At 45.2% G+C, this 13340-nt stretch overlaps 1 protein-coding gene across 3 annotated transcripts; it reads left to right on the top strand.

The window, feature by feature from the left end:
* The first annotated feature begins 16 nt into the window (after positions 1–16).
* On the top strand, positions 17–2040 carry smim12 (small integral membrane protein 12). Of its 3 annotated transcripts, none has more exons than XM_080858995.1 (2): positions 17–55; positions 557–2040. In XM_080858995.1, exon 2 carries the CDS (start codon positions 566–568, stop codon positions 839–841), a length of 276 nt encoding a protein of 91 aa, XP_080715121.1. In that variant the 5' UTR covers positions 17–55; positions 557–565; the 3' UTR covers positions 842–2040. The 3 variants fall into 3 exon arrangements, with proteins under 3 accessions (XP_080715121.1, XP_080715120.1, XP_080715122.1); XM_080858994.1 differs by lacking the exon at positions 17–55 and adding an exon at positions 135–229; XM_080858996.1 differs by lacking the exon at positions 17–55 and adding an exon at positions 206–275.
* The last annotated feature ends 11300 nt before the right edge of the window (positions 2041–13340 follow it).

Below are 13340 nucleotides of genomic sequence, written 5' to 3'. Positions count from 1 at the left end.
CTGCTTCGGGGGCGGACTTGAATGAGGAAGTACTTGTGGTTCGTTTACCGAAGAGGTGAGTTGACTAGCTCAGTTTAGCTAAGCGAGATCATATAACCGCATTAAGCAGTGTTGTTTCAATGTGATTTCAGAAAGTTAATTCCGTGTTTAAGGGGGCTGAACTCAACTTTGTTTAACAGTGACCTCGGCATGCTACCCTTGCATGACGACATTACGGCAGTGATATAACGTGAGCCCACATTACATTAGATAGCAAGGATAGCGTTAGTTACGAGGTATGTGAACATGCAACATACGAATCTTCTACAGAGGAGTCCTCATTGTTACTGTCTCATATTGACGTTATATTACTCTCCGAGCACAATTCATGCTTGAATATTGCCTTGCTAGCATTGGTAGCTTGTATCTAGCATAGCTTGCAGACTAATCAATTAGCCAACCGATAACTCGTGGCAATTCGACAGTAAGCTAAGTTAAGATATGTTGAGTTATCTATGACTGACATTTACAGTGAAGTGTGGTGGTCATTTCTATGTTGTCATTTGATCTTTCTCAGTCTACAACCATGTGGCCCATTCTCTGGACTGCCATGCGTTCATACGCACCCTATGTGACCTTCCCGGTGGCTCTTGTGGTCGGGGCAGTGGGCTATCAGCTAGAGTGGTTCATCCGGGGAACCCCTTCCACTCACCAGGAGGAGAGGGGCGTTTTTGAAGTCCGGGAGGAACGCAGACTGACGGAGCAAGCTGGTCTGGATAGTACCGAGGTCATTAGCCTAAAGGACAAGGTTGAGTTCGCCCCAAGGGCAGTGCTTGAAAGAAACAGACCGGTGAAGAGTTGAGGAGGCTGTGGGAACTTCAGCTTCTGTTGACTCCAAGGTGAACTTTGGCATCTTTTCAATCACGCTTCTCATTCAAGAACAGAATCCAACTCAAAGAATCAAATTGTGATACTGGAACATGTCACCGGGAGTACAAGTTGGAATCTCATATTTAAAAATGCTGTTTTGTAAAATATTTCCAAGATTATCCTGTTGTATGGAAGCTGCACACAATCAGACTGGAGTTACACACGGACGCGCGCACACACACACACACACCCACACACCTACCTACCTGTCAGGCGAATAACCAAATTCTTGTCTGAAACTTTAACACGATATTTGACAGTGAATGTATGGTTTGGGGACTTTTAGCTCCTGTGGCCATTGGGTGGTAGTGTTGCACGTGTTCCTGCCTCTCTACCACCAGGCCTCAGGTGTGTGACCTGTAGGCATATCATTGTGTGGGATGGATAGGTTCGATCAATTGATGATGACCCCACCAGTATTAAAACTATGAAAAGAGGCCTTGACAGGAGAGGGGTGGGAGAGGGAATACTCCAGAAATGTGTGCTGAGGACTGGCGGTTCCATGGTCCAGTTACACTGACAGTGTTGTCCTTTTGAGTGCCTGCAGAAAGTGTCTATATTATTAGTCAGAAACATAATTTGTCATGTGTATGAAACTCCAAGTAAAGTGTTCGTTCCAGCATTTTATGTGTTCCTAAATTATGAAACTTGAAGACTTGAATGCGACCCCCACCAGCGTGAGCCTGTTTAATCAGTCTGCCCAAACACCCTCTGATTGACCTCAGTCCCAGTGCTTGAAGTTGATAGAGGAGGCTGGCCCATGGTGATGACTTCAGTGCACAGATACAATACAGTTGCTAGTTGTTTTCATGCAAACCCTCCTCTGTTGGCCGACAGGTCCTCTAACCTGTGCACCGACTCATTGGTTTCATACCTGTTCATACCTGTTGGGGAGAGACACTGGTCTATACTTGATGAAAGCATAAATCACTTCAGACTGTAGGTTATTCCTTTAAAATGAATACTGAGCCTGTAGCATAACCTTGCCTTTACATTGTACTGCATGTATTGTGTATTCCCATCGCTCTGTCATCCTACGGTACCATGTCAGCCTCTAGTTTCCAGTGTGATGGTAAGGTGTTTGTGTTGATTTGAGGAAAGCTGCTCTAAGACGTATGTGCCACCTGGGATGTCCTCTTTGTGTTGTGTGTGTGTGTGTGTGTGTGTGTGTGTGTGTGTCAGACTGTCACAGTAAAGATCTAAATGAACAAGTATTTTATCACTGAGCTGGATTTCAAGTCTGACGTAACCAGGGGTAACAGTGGGCTGGAGTGGCAGAGGGAGGGGCGGGTTGTAGGGTTTAGCCTGGGGGCTCCAGCTTAGGTCAACCACTCGGCCCCCCAGCTAGGCTGCCTGGATGGACAGACCCTGCTGAGAAGAACACGTCACTGAGGACTCTCGTTCTTCACCACTGACAGAAAACCATCACTCCTTCCCAGCCCTATTGTAAAACACCCACAAGTCTATTTCCCCTGTTAGCTCTCTCTCAACATTACCTCTCTCGACATTACCTCTCTCTTTCTGCCCTCTTTCTCTCTCCCAGTCTCTCTTTCACTTTCTTCTTTCCTCTCCCTCCTCTCTCTCGCTCTTCTCTCCCTCTCCTCTCTTTCTCCATGGTGCTGTTAGTTCCAGGTTTCCGAGGGGCTTCCTATGATAAATGGGTGATGAGAGAGGGCTTTGCAGCCCCAGGAGCACACTTCATAAAAGCAGCCTTTTCCACCGTGCCAGGGAGGGGGTGTGTGTGCTTCCAAAAGCACCCAGTTTATGAGCGCCTGATTTACGCCTGCTGTTTCACATTAATGCCGCCCTACCTGTCGTCATCAGCCTCCCTTCCACGTGCTGTACACACACGCACATGCATACATACATACGCACACACACACATAGACGCATACAGACATACACACACGCATACACTCATAGACACATACACATACAGACGCATACACATACACACACGCATACACATACACACACGCATACTCTCACAGACACACATACACACACACACACCACTACCTCTCTAAGTCTTTCTCCCCTGCCTCACTGTCCCTCCTTCTTCTCTCTCACTCTGTCTGCTCTCTTTCTTCCCTCCTTTCTGTCTTTTTCTGCTTGTCTTTCTCTTCCCGTATCTGTCTTTACTTCTCTCTCGACCTCTCTGCCTTTCTTCATCCCCCTCTTTTTCTCTCACTTATTTCCCTCTCTCAAACCCACCCCTCCCCTCCCTCTCATTTTTCTCTTTATTGTTCTCCATCCCTCTTTCTCTCCTCGCTCTGTTTCTCGCCACCAATTAGTCTGAAGAGAAACATGGAGAGACTAGAGGGGCGGGTGTGGAACGGCTTCCAGCTGTGTCAGATGATTTCTGAGGCCCTCCAGCGGTGTGTGGCGTTTACAGAAAGCTCATTGTCTAACCTGGAACCAGGTCAGCACACACACGGTGGTGCAATCAGCCGAGGTCCCACAGGGATCCTCCTCAATCCTAATAGGGTCCACTTGGATGTGTGTGTGTAGTGATGTGGTTGGCCAACATGCTTTTTCAGACTTTGTGACATCATGTCTTTACCTGATATCCTCAAGTAATCAGTACTCTGCCAGCGTTTCCATACGTCAGAAAGGTTTTACTGTGTGTGTGTGTGTGTGTGTGTAGCTGATGTTTTAATAGTAACCATTAGTGGAGTGCCAACATTTCCATACAACGTCAGAAAGGTTTCTCATAACAGGTTTTACTGTGTGTTCGTGTGGAGCTAATGTCCTAACCTTCACCATTAGTGGAGCACCAACAGTTTCATAAAATGTCAGAAAGTTTTCTTATAAGGGTGGTTAATTGTGTGGTGTGGGTGGGGTGGGGAGGGGTGGCTGATGTCCTAACATTATCCATAAGTGGAGTGCCAAGATCGGGAAGTTCCTTCACTACAGCTGCCACTGATTGTATTAATACAAGTGTGTGTGTGTGTGTCCAGGTAACACAACATTCTGATTTAGGCGTCCACACACACACACACGTTTCCCAGCCTGTCTAGAGGGAAAGGAGCCATTGTTCCTGGGCAGAGGAGGGGAGAGCGACTGCTGTCACCCCTGTGCCTCCCTCTCACACACACACATCGCCAGGATGTGTGTGAGAACGCCGCAACAATGATGGCGTACGCTCGCATCAACGCTACCATTCCCACCGTCCCCCAAAACAATGGGCCGGCACCTAAGAGTCTTCCTGTTCCCAGGCTCCTCGCCGAGCCGTTCCCACAACCGCCTCGCTGCTGTCCCCCTTTTAACCATCCCTGGGGCCATCAAGGGGTGTCCACGATTGTTCCTCGAAAGAGCATCTCAAGGGACTCATCCCTGATCTTTGTGTCTCCTCTGATAGTTCAGCTAATTTGATGTTTCCACAGCAACAAGGGGGCTAAATGCACACCAGACTATTTCCACTGTAAGAAAATGAAATGTATTACGAAATTATTTACGAAATGAATGAATGAGCTATGAAAATAATTATTAAGGTACCCACCATATGGACTGTACAACATAATTAATCCATTTGTGGTGCTGGTCAGATGATTACATTTTTAAAATGCTTGTGTGACTCTCGAAGAGGAAAGGAAGTGATGTTCTTTGGGTTCACTGCATCAACAGATCTGCCACAGAGGACCACAACAACCCCCTGTACTGGAAAAAGCAATCAGGAGGGCAGGCGAGCACCTTTTGAACATCCACGCGCTGTTTGGTCACCGGCCACCCCCTGTTACCTCATCCATCTCATCCATCAAGTCTTTGATGAGCTGGCCGTGACATTTCAGTTGAACTCCTTGGGGGGTTTGACAAACACACACACACGCACACACACACACACACACACACACACACAGAAACAATGTAACAATGCCCACCACCACGCCATTGTCTAGGCAAACAATCCACACTGGCGGTTCCCAGAAGACTTGACTGAAGACGGACCAGGAAGTCCGTCCAGGCCCATTTCCTCTCGCTCGCTCTCTCTCTCTCTCTCTTGTTTTGTGATGTCTAAACTCTCTCTCGTTTTGTGATGTCTAAATTCAGGACACGGTCAAGTATTGATTGATGTGTTTCTTGTGAGTAAAGCTGTGGAGAGGGGTCAGTTTTAAATGTGCGTTTCTGCATTGCAGATTCAAGGGTAACATGGTACATTATGTTCATAACTGCACACACACACACACACACACACACACAAATAGGATATATGAACAGAATAATGCAGGGCAAACTGAGGAGGGGTATTTTCAGGCTTACTAGAATAATGAGTTATATCAGGACCATAGACAGTGAGATTTGCAATCATTGTGTACACAAAGAAAAAATAAGTGACTATGTTGTACAGTGCTGGCTGGGAGATCATTTATGTCTGTCTGTTTTATCACAAGAGGGAGGACGAGGAAGTGAGAGTTCTGCTCACCAATATGTTTTATATCCCAGAATACGAATCTAGATGTCTCATCCAGAGATGGTTTTCAAACAAAAGGAGTGCTGCACCCAAACATGCAGCCCTGGCACAAACAGCTTTATTTTTAGACGGGTTGTAGTACGCTCTCTGTTGTCTGTTGTGGATCTGCTCCCTGCTCTCGTGGTCTCTCTCTCTCTCTCTCTCTCTCTCTCTCTCTCTCTCTCTCTCTCTCTCTCTCTCTCTCTCTCTCTCTCTCTCTCTCTCTCTGTCTCTCTCTCTCTCTGTTCTCTCTTCCTCTCTCTCTGTTATCTCTCTCTCTCCATTCTTTCTCCCTCTATCTCTCTCTCTCTCTATTCTCTCTTTCTGTTCTCTCTTCCTCTCTCTCTCTCCTTTCTCTCTCTCCCTATCTCTCTCTCTCTCTCTCTCTCTCTCTCTGTGAGGCTGTCTCATCCACTGCGCTAGCAGGATGTGTGGGTATGACCCGTCTTCACCACAGAGTTTGGCAGCTTGGCCTGGTACTGCAGCCCTGAGGACCGCAAGGGGACGGAGAAAGGGAGAGATGGATAGAGAAAAGGGAGAGAAAGACAGCTACAGAGGGAAAGATGGAAAGAGAAAAGGGAGAGAAAAACAGCTACAGAGAGAGAGAGAGATAGATGGAAGTCAGGTAGTGAAAGATGGAGAGAGAGGTTAGGGAGGGAGAGAGTGAGTGAGAGAGGAAGAGACAGATAGAGAGATGAACAGAGAGGGGTGAGGGAGAGAGAAAGGTTGGCGACTGTGTCCAGATCCCCTGGGGTGGTGCAGGCTGCCTGCCCGCTCCATACCGCACACCGGCCCGGAAGAGCACACCAACGCCATCCAAAGCTGTGGGCACGGCTCTGTGTTCCGTGTTCTGTGCTCTGTGTTCCGTTCTCTGTGTTCCGTGCTCTCCGGCGGTGCTGTCCTGCGTACGCCATGTGAACAGCACATTGGTCCCGTGGGCAGTGTGTCTCACACAAGGGGATGCCTCAACACTGTTAGCTGCAGTTGGATTCTGCGTTTCTGTGTGTGACACGCACTACTGTTGCTGAAGAGGAGGCCTGGAGAAAGCGCAGGGTGGTAAGAGGCACAATGTCAGGAAGTGGTTTATGATCAACCTCATTTTGTGCGTGTGTGTGTGTGCGTGTGTCTTTATGGGTTTTTGTGTGTATGTGTGTATCTCTGTGTATGTTTGTGCGTGTATCTGTGTGTGTTTATCTCTGTGTATATGTGTATCTGTGTGTGTGTGTTTGGTGCCATTGTTGGCAGGCCCTCCACAGGGATTATGGCTGAATGGTGAATGCTGAATGGTGGTGACCCCCGCTGATCCTCTTACTGGAGCGGAGAGTTATCTGACAAGGTTAGGAACACTGTTTCCTCTGCTTAGCCGTGTCAGCACGGCCTGCTGCGTGATTGGCCCTCTGCACCCGCATTCCCGGACCACGGCTGAGTCAGGCCCGGATGCTGCGCTGATCCGGCCCGACCCACTTCTGATCCCTGGATCCAGGCCAGAGCAGAGCCTGCTGCGGATCACTGTCATTGGCTACCTGGGCTGGGGGTTGTCTCTTTTAAAACATTGCGACTGAGACTAATTACTGCTTGAGTTTAAAGGTTTACTTAGCTGTTTCTTTGACTGATCAAGTCTTTGTCCTGCTTCGCTCTCTGTTCTGTCCATTTGAACTCTCCCACTTCATTCAATCGTTTCTCCTCATCCCTTGTCTCTGTCGCTTTCAGTTTCATTCTCAAACTTGTTTCTGAAATCCCCCTAGACACGTTGGAATGTGCTTGTCAGTCTTGAGCGTGTGCGAGAGGCACTGTGGTGACTTTGTGGGCTTTGTGAGATGAGCTGAGTCACACACTCCTGTTTGTTTGTGTGCCCTCGCCCTGCGCTGAGCGAGAGAGAGAGAGAGAGTGTGTGTGTGTGTGTGTGTGTGTGTGTGCCCTGCGCTGCGCTGAGGAAGGGTAGTGGTCTGATTGCACCGCTTCTGACAAAACAAGAGGAAGGAGTCTGAGAGCTACAGCTGCTTTAATTTCACAGAGCAAAACACAAAAGGGAAAGGACAGCTCCCTGTTAAAGCAGAATCCTGGCTATGGGCTCAGATACACATACGCGTTTTTGTAAAAACGCCACGCTAGGAAATGCATTGCTTCCTATGGTACGGGGCGCTTTCTTCCTCTCTCTCTCTCTCTCTCTCTCTCTCTCTCTCTCCCTCTCCCTGCCTTTATCTTTCTGTTCTCTTTACCTGAGTTTTTCTCTCTTTTTTTCTCTGTCTCCCTTTTTTTCACTCACTCACTCTGTCTCGCACTCTCGCACTCTCTTTTTTCTATGTTTAAATTTCTTATTCTCTTCCCCTCTTGCTCTCTGTCTATCTCTCTCTTTCTTTATCACTTTGCCTCTCTCTCTCTCTCTCCCGTCCCGTTTAGCAGTCGGGGGGGGTCATGTAACAGGCGCCCCTTCGCCAGCTGTTCCCTGACCCCCCTGCCCCCATTTCGTGTGCCACCTCTGAACCCGGAGCTCTGGCGTGGGATGACAGGCTGTGTGGACGGGCGCTGCCCGGCAGGTTGTGCTTGGCAGGATGGCCGTTGGCGCTGCAGGGCTCTGCACACATCATTAATCCTTCATGGAGAAGAAGCCCCTGCTGTAGAACAGGAGAGAGAGGGGGGGGGGGGGGCACATTCTTTCCACTAACAGGTAGAGAGTGCCCACATTCCTTCTCGTCATAACAAGAATGAAGATGAATATCAGGATTTCAAAAGCACAACGGGCAGAGAGACTGTTGGAGTTTTTGCCATTATTTCTCTTGCCACAGGTCAAGCAAGGCATTTCAAAAGGCATGTACCAGCTAAAGGATGGCACTGTCCTCTTCCTGTCATAAATAACGGCCCAAATACCAGCTGATTCTGGTTCTGATAGGTCTCTGATCCGGCATTGGTGTGGTATTCATCTGACATTGGTGGGGTATTGATATGGCTCTGATCTGGCATTGATGTGGTATTGATATGGCTCTGATTTGGCATTGGTGTGGTATTGATATGGCTCTGATTTGGCATTGGTGTGGTATTGATATGGCTCTGATTTGGCATTGGTGTGGTATTGATATGGCTCTGATTTGGCATTGGTGTGGTATTGATATGGCTCTGATTTGGCATTGGTGGGGTATTGATATGGCTCTGATTTGGCATTGATGTGATATTGGTCTGGCATTGGTGTGGTATTGATAGGTCTCTGATCCGGCATTGGTGTGGTATTCATCTGACATTGGTGGGGTATTGATATGGCTCTGATCTGGCATTGATGTGATATTTGATATGGCTCTGATTTGGCATTGGTGTGTGTGACGGTCGTGGTGCGACCGCACATGAAATCGCACTTCTCCCCATCTCTCCAACCACTAGCTCACCCCAACAGACATGGATTGCACACACACGCACACACAAACACTCATACGACTGATTGAAATTGGATCCACCTGATGGGTGATTGCTTATTGCCTAGACTGGCAGAGGGGACACAAACAATGGTATGGGCCAGACCACCTGGATAAAGTGGTTAGGTTTACATCCTTTTGAGACATTATTTATTACATAGTGAATTATGTGGTTTATAATTGTGAAGGAATACTATGTTCGTGTCTTGGGTCCGTCTTGTCATTGTGTTTTGTTTAGTGTTTGTGTCTTTCCCCCCCGTGTGTAAAAATGGTGCTGGCCGCCAGGTGTATATATGTTCATTGTTCTGTCTAGTTCAGGCTAGTCTAGTCTAGTATGTGGACCTTTTTGTGACTGCTGAATTTTGACCTCTACCCCATTTAGAGGCTTAGCAGGTATTTTTAATTGATGTACTTCATGCTGCATTTGTGTCCTCTTCCCCATTTAGAGGCTTAGCATGTTTATTAATTGCGTTTTGGTACTGCTGATTTTTGTCCTCTGCCTATTGAGAGGCTGAGCAGGTGACGTTACTGGAGACTGCTGCTTTTTGTCCTTTGCCTATTGAGAGGCCAAGCAGTTCTCAAGAATATTTTGAAGCATAATAAACCTTAAATCTGAACCCTCACTCTGTCTCTGAGCTTTCGGGCCAAACCCACACGGCTCGGTCCGTCACAGTGTGGTATTGATATGGCTCTGATTTGGCATTGGTGTGGTATTGATATGGCTCTGATTTGCCATTGGTGGGGTATTGAAATGGCTCTGATCTGGCATTGGTGTGGTATTGATATGGCTCTGATTTGGCATTGGTGTGGTATTGATATGGCTCTGATTTGGCATTGATGTGATATTGGTCTGGCATTGGTGTGGTATTGATATGGCTCTGATTTGGCATTGATGTGATATTGATCTGACATTGGTGTGATATTGATCTGACATGGTGTGGATTTGATATAGTCCAGATCTAGTGCAGAGCTCTGATCTGTTGTGAATCCAGACGCTCATTATCTCAGTCTCTTCACAAATTACTGGCACTTCCACTAATCCAGTTATGGTGTGTCCTTTTTTTACCTTTAATCTGCGCTCCAACATCCTATCGAGGCACAACATCTGTCTCTTAAATTCTGGATGGCCCAAACCCGTATGTGCACTGTGTTGCCAATAATTTTCAAAGTGCTATGTCAATGAGAATACATTTAAAAAAAATCTCTGCAAAAACTCCAAAAATACTTTAGTGGCCCTATCAGTGTAACAAATGTATTGCCAAAACAATAGACACATACTTATGAACGATGGAGCGCAAGAGTGAGAGACAGATAGGCAAACAGAAAGACAGACAGACAGACAGACAGATTGCAATTGAGGTTGGGACTGGGAGGTACTGAAAGAAAGGTAGACAGACAGGCAGGATTGAGAGCGAGAGTGAGAGACTGACAGACTGACAAACACACACAGAGACAGACAGATTGAGAGTGGGAGAGACTGGAAGACAGACAGACAAACACACAGACAGACAGATTGAAATGTGGAGTGGGAGAGACTGGAAAAAAGACAGGCAAACACACAGACAGACAGACAGACAGACAGACAGACAGATTGAAATTGAGAGTGGGAGCGACTGAAAGACAGATGGGGAGGGAATCTGGATTCTATCAAACATTGTATTTTGGACAGCACCCCTACCTGATGACGGAGAATTTGTTCAGCTTTCAAACACTGCTGGCATTTTTATTCTTTTTCCACTCTCATAAGAGGCTTCAGCCCTGGCAGCAGGTAAGCAGCATTTCTGAGCTCGATCCAAGGCCCGTACTCTTCTACAGCTAAGAGGCATTTCTGAGCTCGGTCCAAGGCCCGTACTCGTCTACAGCTAAGAGTAAAAGTTGTAGGATAATATTTAATATGACATGGGGTAATATGATAGGATAATACATAATATGACATGGGGTAATATGATAGGATAAGATATGATATGACATGGGGTATTATGATTGGATAAGATATGATATGACATGGGGTTATATGATAGGATAAGATATGATATGATATGAGATGATTTGACATGAGGTGATACGATTGGATAAGATATTATATGAGATGAGATGATATGACTTGAGGTGATCTGAAAGGATAAGATATGAGGTGATCTGATGGGATAAGATATGAGATGATATGACATGAAGTGATATTAACTACTTACTAACCGAGAGTTAGGTCATGCCGGGAAATATCAAACTTTAGCTTTTACGTATCGACCGAGCAATAGCGAGTTCCTCATGGCTGTTGATATTTTTTTATTTCCGTCTGGATAGTAAAACTCAGACCGATCGCTTTCGCTCATTTTGAAAATGACGTCAGAGGGAAATATTATATTGACCGATGAGGAAGGCAATATGCGGCCAGCATGACTACACATTAGCCAATCAGAACGCTTGTACTGTTGTTGCCATAAAATAAGATAGGATATGACATGAGGTGATATGATTGGATAAGAAAGGACATGATATGACATGTGGTGATATGTTTGAATAAGGTAGGATATGACATGAGATTATATTATAAGATACAATTTGATGACATGATGGCATATGATATGATAAGATATGAGAAGATAAAACAGGATGATATTAGATGCACTGACCCAGGTGACATGTTGCGTCCAAACAATGTTTAAAACTCACTTTTCCAAATAAGAAAAAAATAAAACAGAATTTGTCTTATAGGTTCATCTGTTTGAGTTATATTCTATAATCATAGTTTTGATATTTGGTATTTGTATTATTAGGTTTCCTCCGGTAGGAGGTAACCTATTGTTATTGTAGGCTTTCCTATTATTATTAGGTTTCCTCCGGTAGGAGGTAACCTATTGTTATTGTAGGCTTTCTTATTATGTTGCTGCAATGGGAGTCAATGGCAGCCCCTAGAACCATATGGTAACTTTTTGTGAAATTTGGCACACTCATTAAGGACAGTCCCTTCTTCATTCACACCAATTTTCATGGCTCTCATTAGACCACTCTAGCGCCACCAACAGGTCAAAGTTGGACTTTTGTAACACACGCAACTTTTGAACCGTATGACCGATTTTCAAAAATGAGGTACCATTGGATTCCCTGGATCAAGACGAATTAAACCCACCCCTTGGCGTCAATTTCCGGTTATATAGATTTTCCGCTATTTCCGGTTTTATCAAAAACCTTTGAAAGCCTACTCCTCCTACAATTTTTGGCAAATCTTCTTCAAAATCACCAGAGATGATCTTCAGACCTAGCCTCACAAAAGTTACGATTTAGAATTTTGATCCTCACAACCGTTTGTCCGGTACAGCCACTCAAATTCAGCAGAAAAGTCGCCAAACAGGAAGTGAGGTCATATCTTGGCAAATCTTTGACAAATCAACACCAAACTTGATATGTCACTGGAAGACACTACAACATGTTGCCATGTGCAAAGGCAACTTCATATCTTGAAAAATGATTGATATAAAGCAGATTGGATAGATTGTTAACGCTAAAACAATGCTTTACACATTAACAGGTCAAAAAGTGATACTCTGATTGAAGTTCATGTGAAGAACACAAATCGGAAAAAAATTTGACTGTAAGATGAAAAGTAGATTTTTGGTGAATATTTGAAACATGCATGCTTGGCTAATTTCTAGGTTGATTTTCAGTAGAAGGTCTCGCTCTCTGCTCCTTTGCTCCTCCGCGCTCTCTCAAACACACACACACACACACACACACACACACACACACACACACACACACACACACACACACACACAGGGACAGGCTCCTTTGACACGCGCAAGCACACACACACAACATTTAAGGAAATGTAGGGATGACCACACCCCTTCTCACTCTTAGCCTGAAGCCATGGCCCTTGAGGATCTTCAAAGTAATGCATTTGAAATGTAATATCCCATTGGCAAGTCTGCAGCATGGATCTTTCTATACAGTGACAAATTGTCACAAAAATACATTTTTCCCTGGTTCGCAATGTCTGGAGGAGGAAACCGCCATCGCTGCTTGCAGCTATATTTATTGTTGTTGTTGTTATTGTACTTTGGCATGATACTTTAAATTGTTTTATGAATTGAATTGCATTATTCTTATATCTTAATTTTCTTATTATGTTATTGAATGTAATTCTATGTAAGGCGCTATGGAAAAAAGCGTTGGCTAAAGACCGTAGCTGGAACTGGAGCTCTAATGGCTATATGGGTATTCTCCCTCTGGCGTAAACCTGTGGACTGTCATGACTGACTGGGATTTGCTTTTATTCTCACAACAGATGCTTTTATCCAAAATAGCTCACAATGGAGGACAAGTGTACGATTTTATTAGTATGTGTGTCCCCTTGGGCAATAAACTGTGACTGGGGTGTTGTTACGAACCTGCTCTACGAACTGAGGAATGCAAAGCAGATAGTACATCAATATCACTGAATATATAAAAACTTTATTATTTACACGTTTTGTGTGTGTATTGATCAAGAATAAATATAAAATTTAAATACAAAATCCCCCCCAAAAAATTAAATTACATCTTTAAATATTATTGTCAGGCCTTGAGGTGCAGTG

This window comes from Sprattus sprattus, assembly GCF_963457725.1.
Source record: "Sprattus sprattus genome assembly, chromosome: 20".
NCBI classification, from domain to species: domain Eukaryota; kingdom Metazoa; phylum Chordata; class Actinopteri; order Clupeiformes; family Clupeidae; genus Sprattus; species Sprattus sprattus.
The sequence above is the reverse complement of the archived record's forward strand: the minus strand, read 5'-3'. Positions and strand labels throughout refer to the sequence as shown.

Excerpts from the sequence above, each read along its gene's own strand:
- smim12 (XM_080858995.1), top strand. The coding sequence starts at position 566 with ATGTGGCCCATTCTCTGGACTGCCATGCGTTCATACGCACCCTATGTG.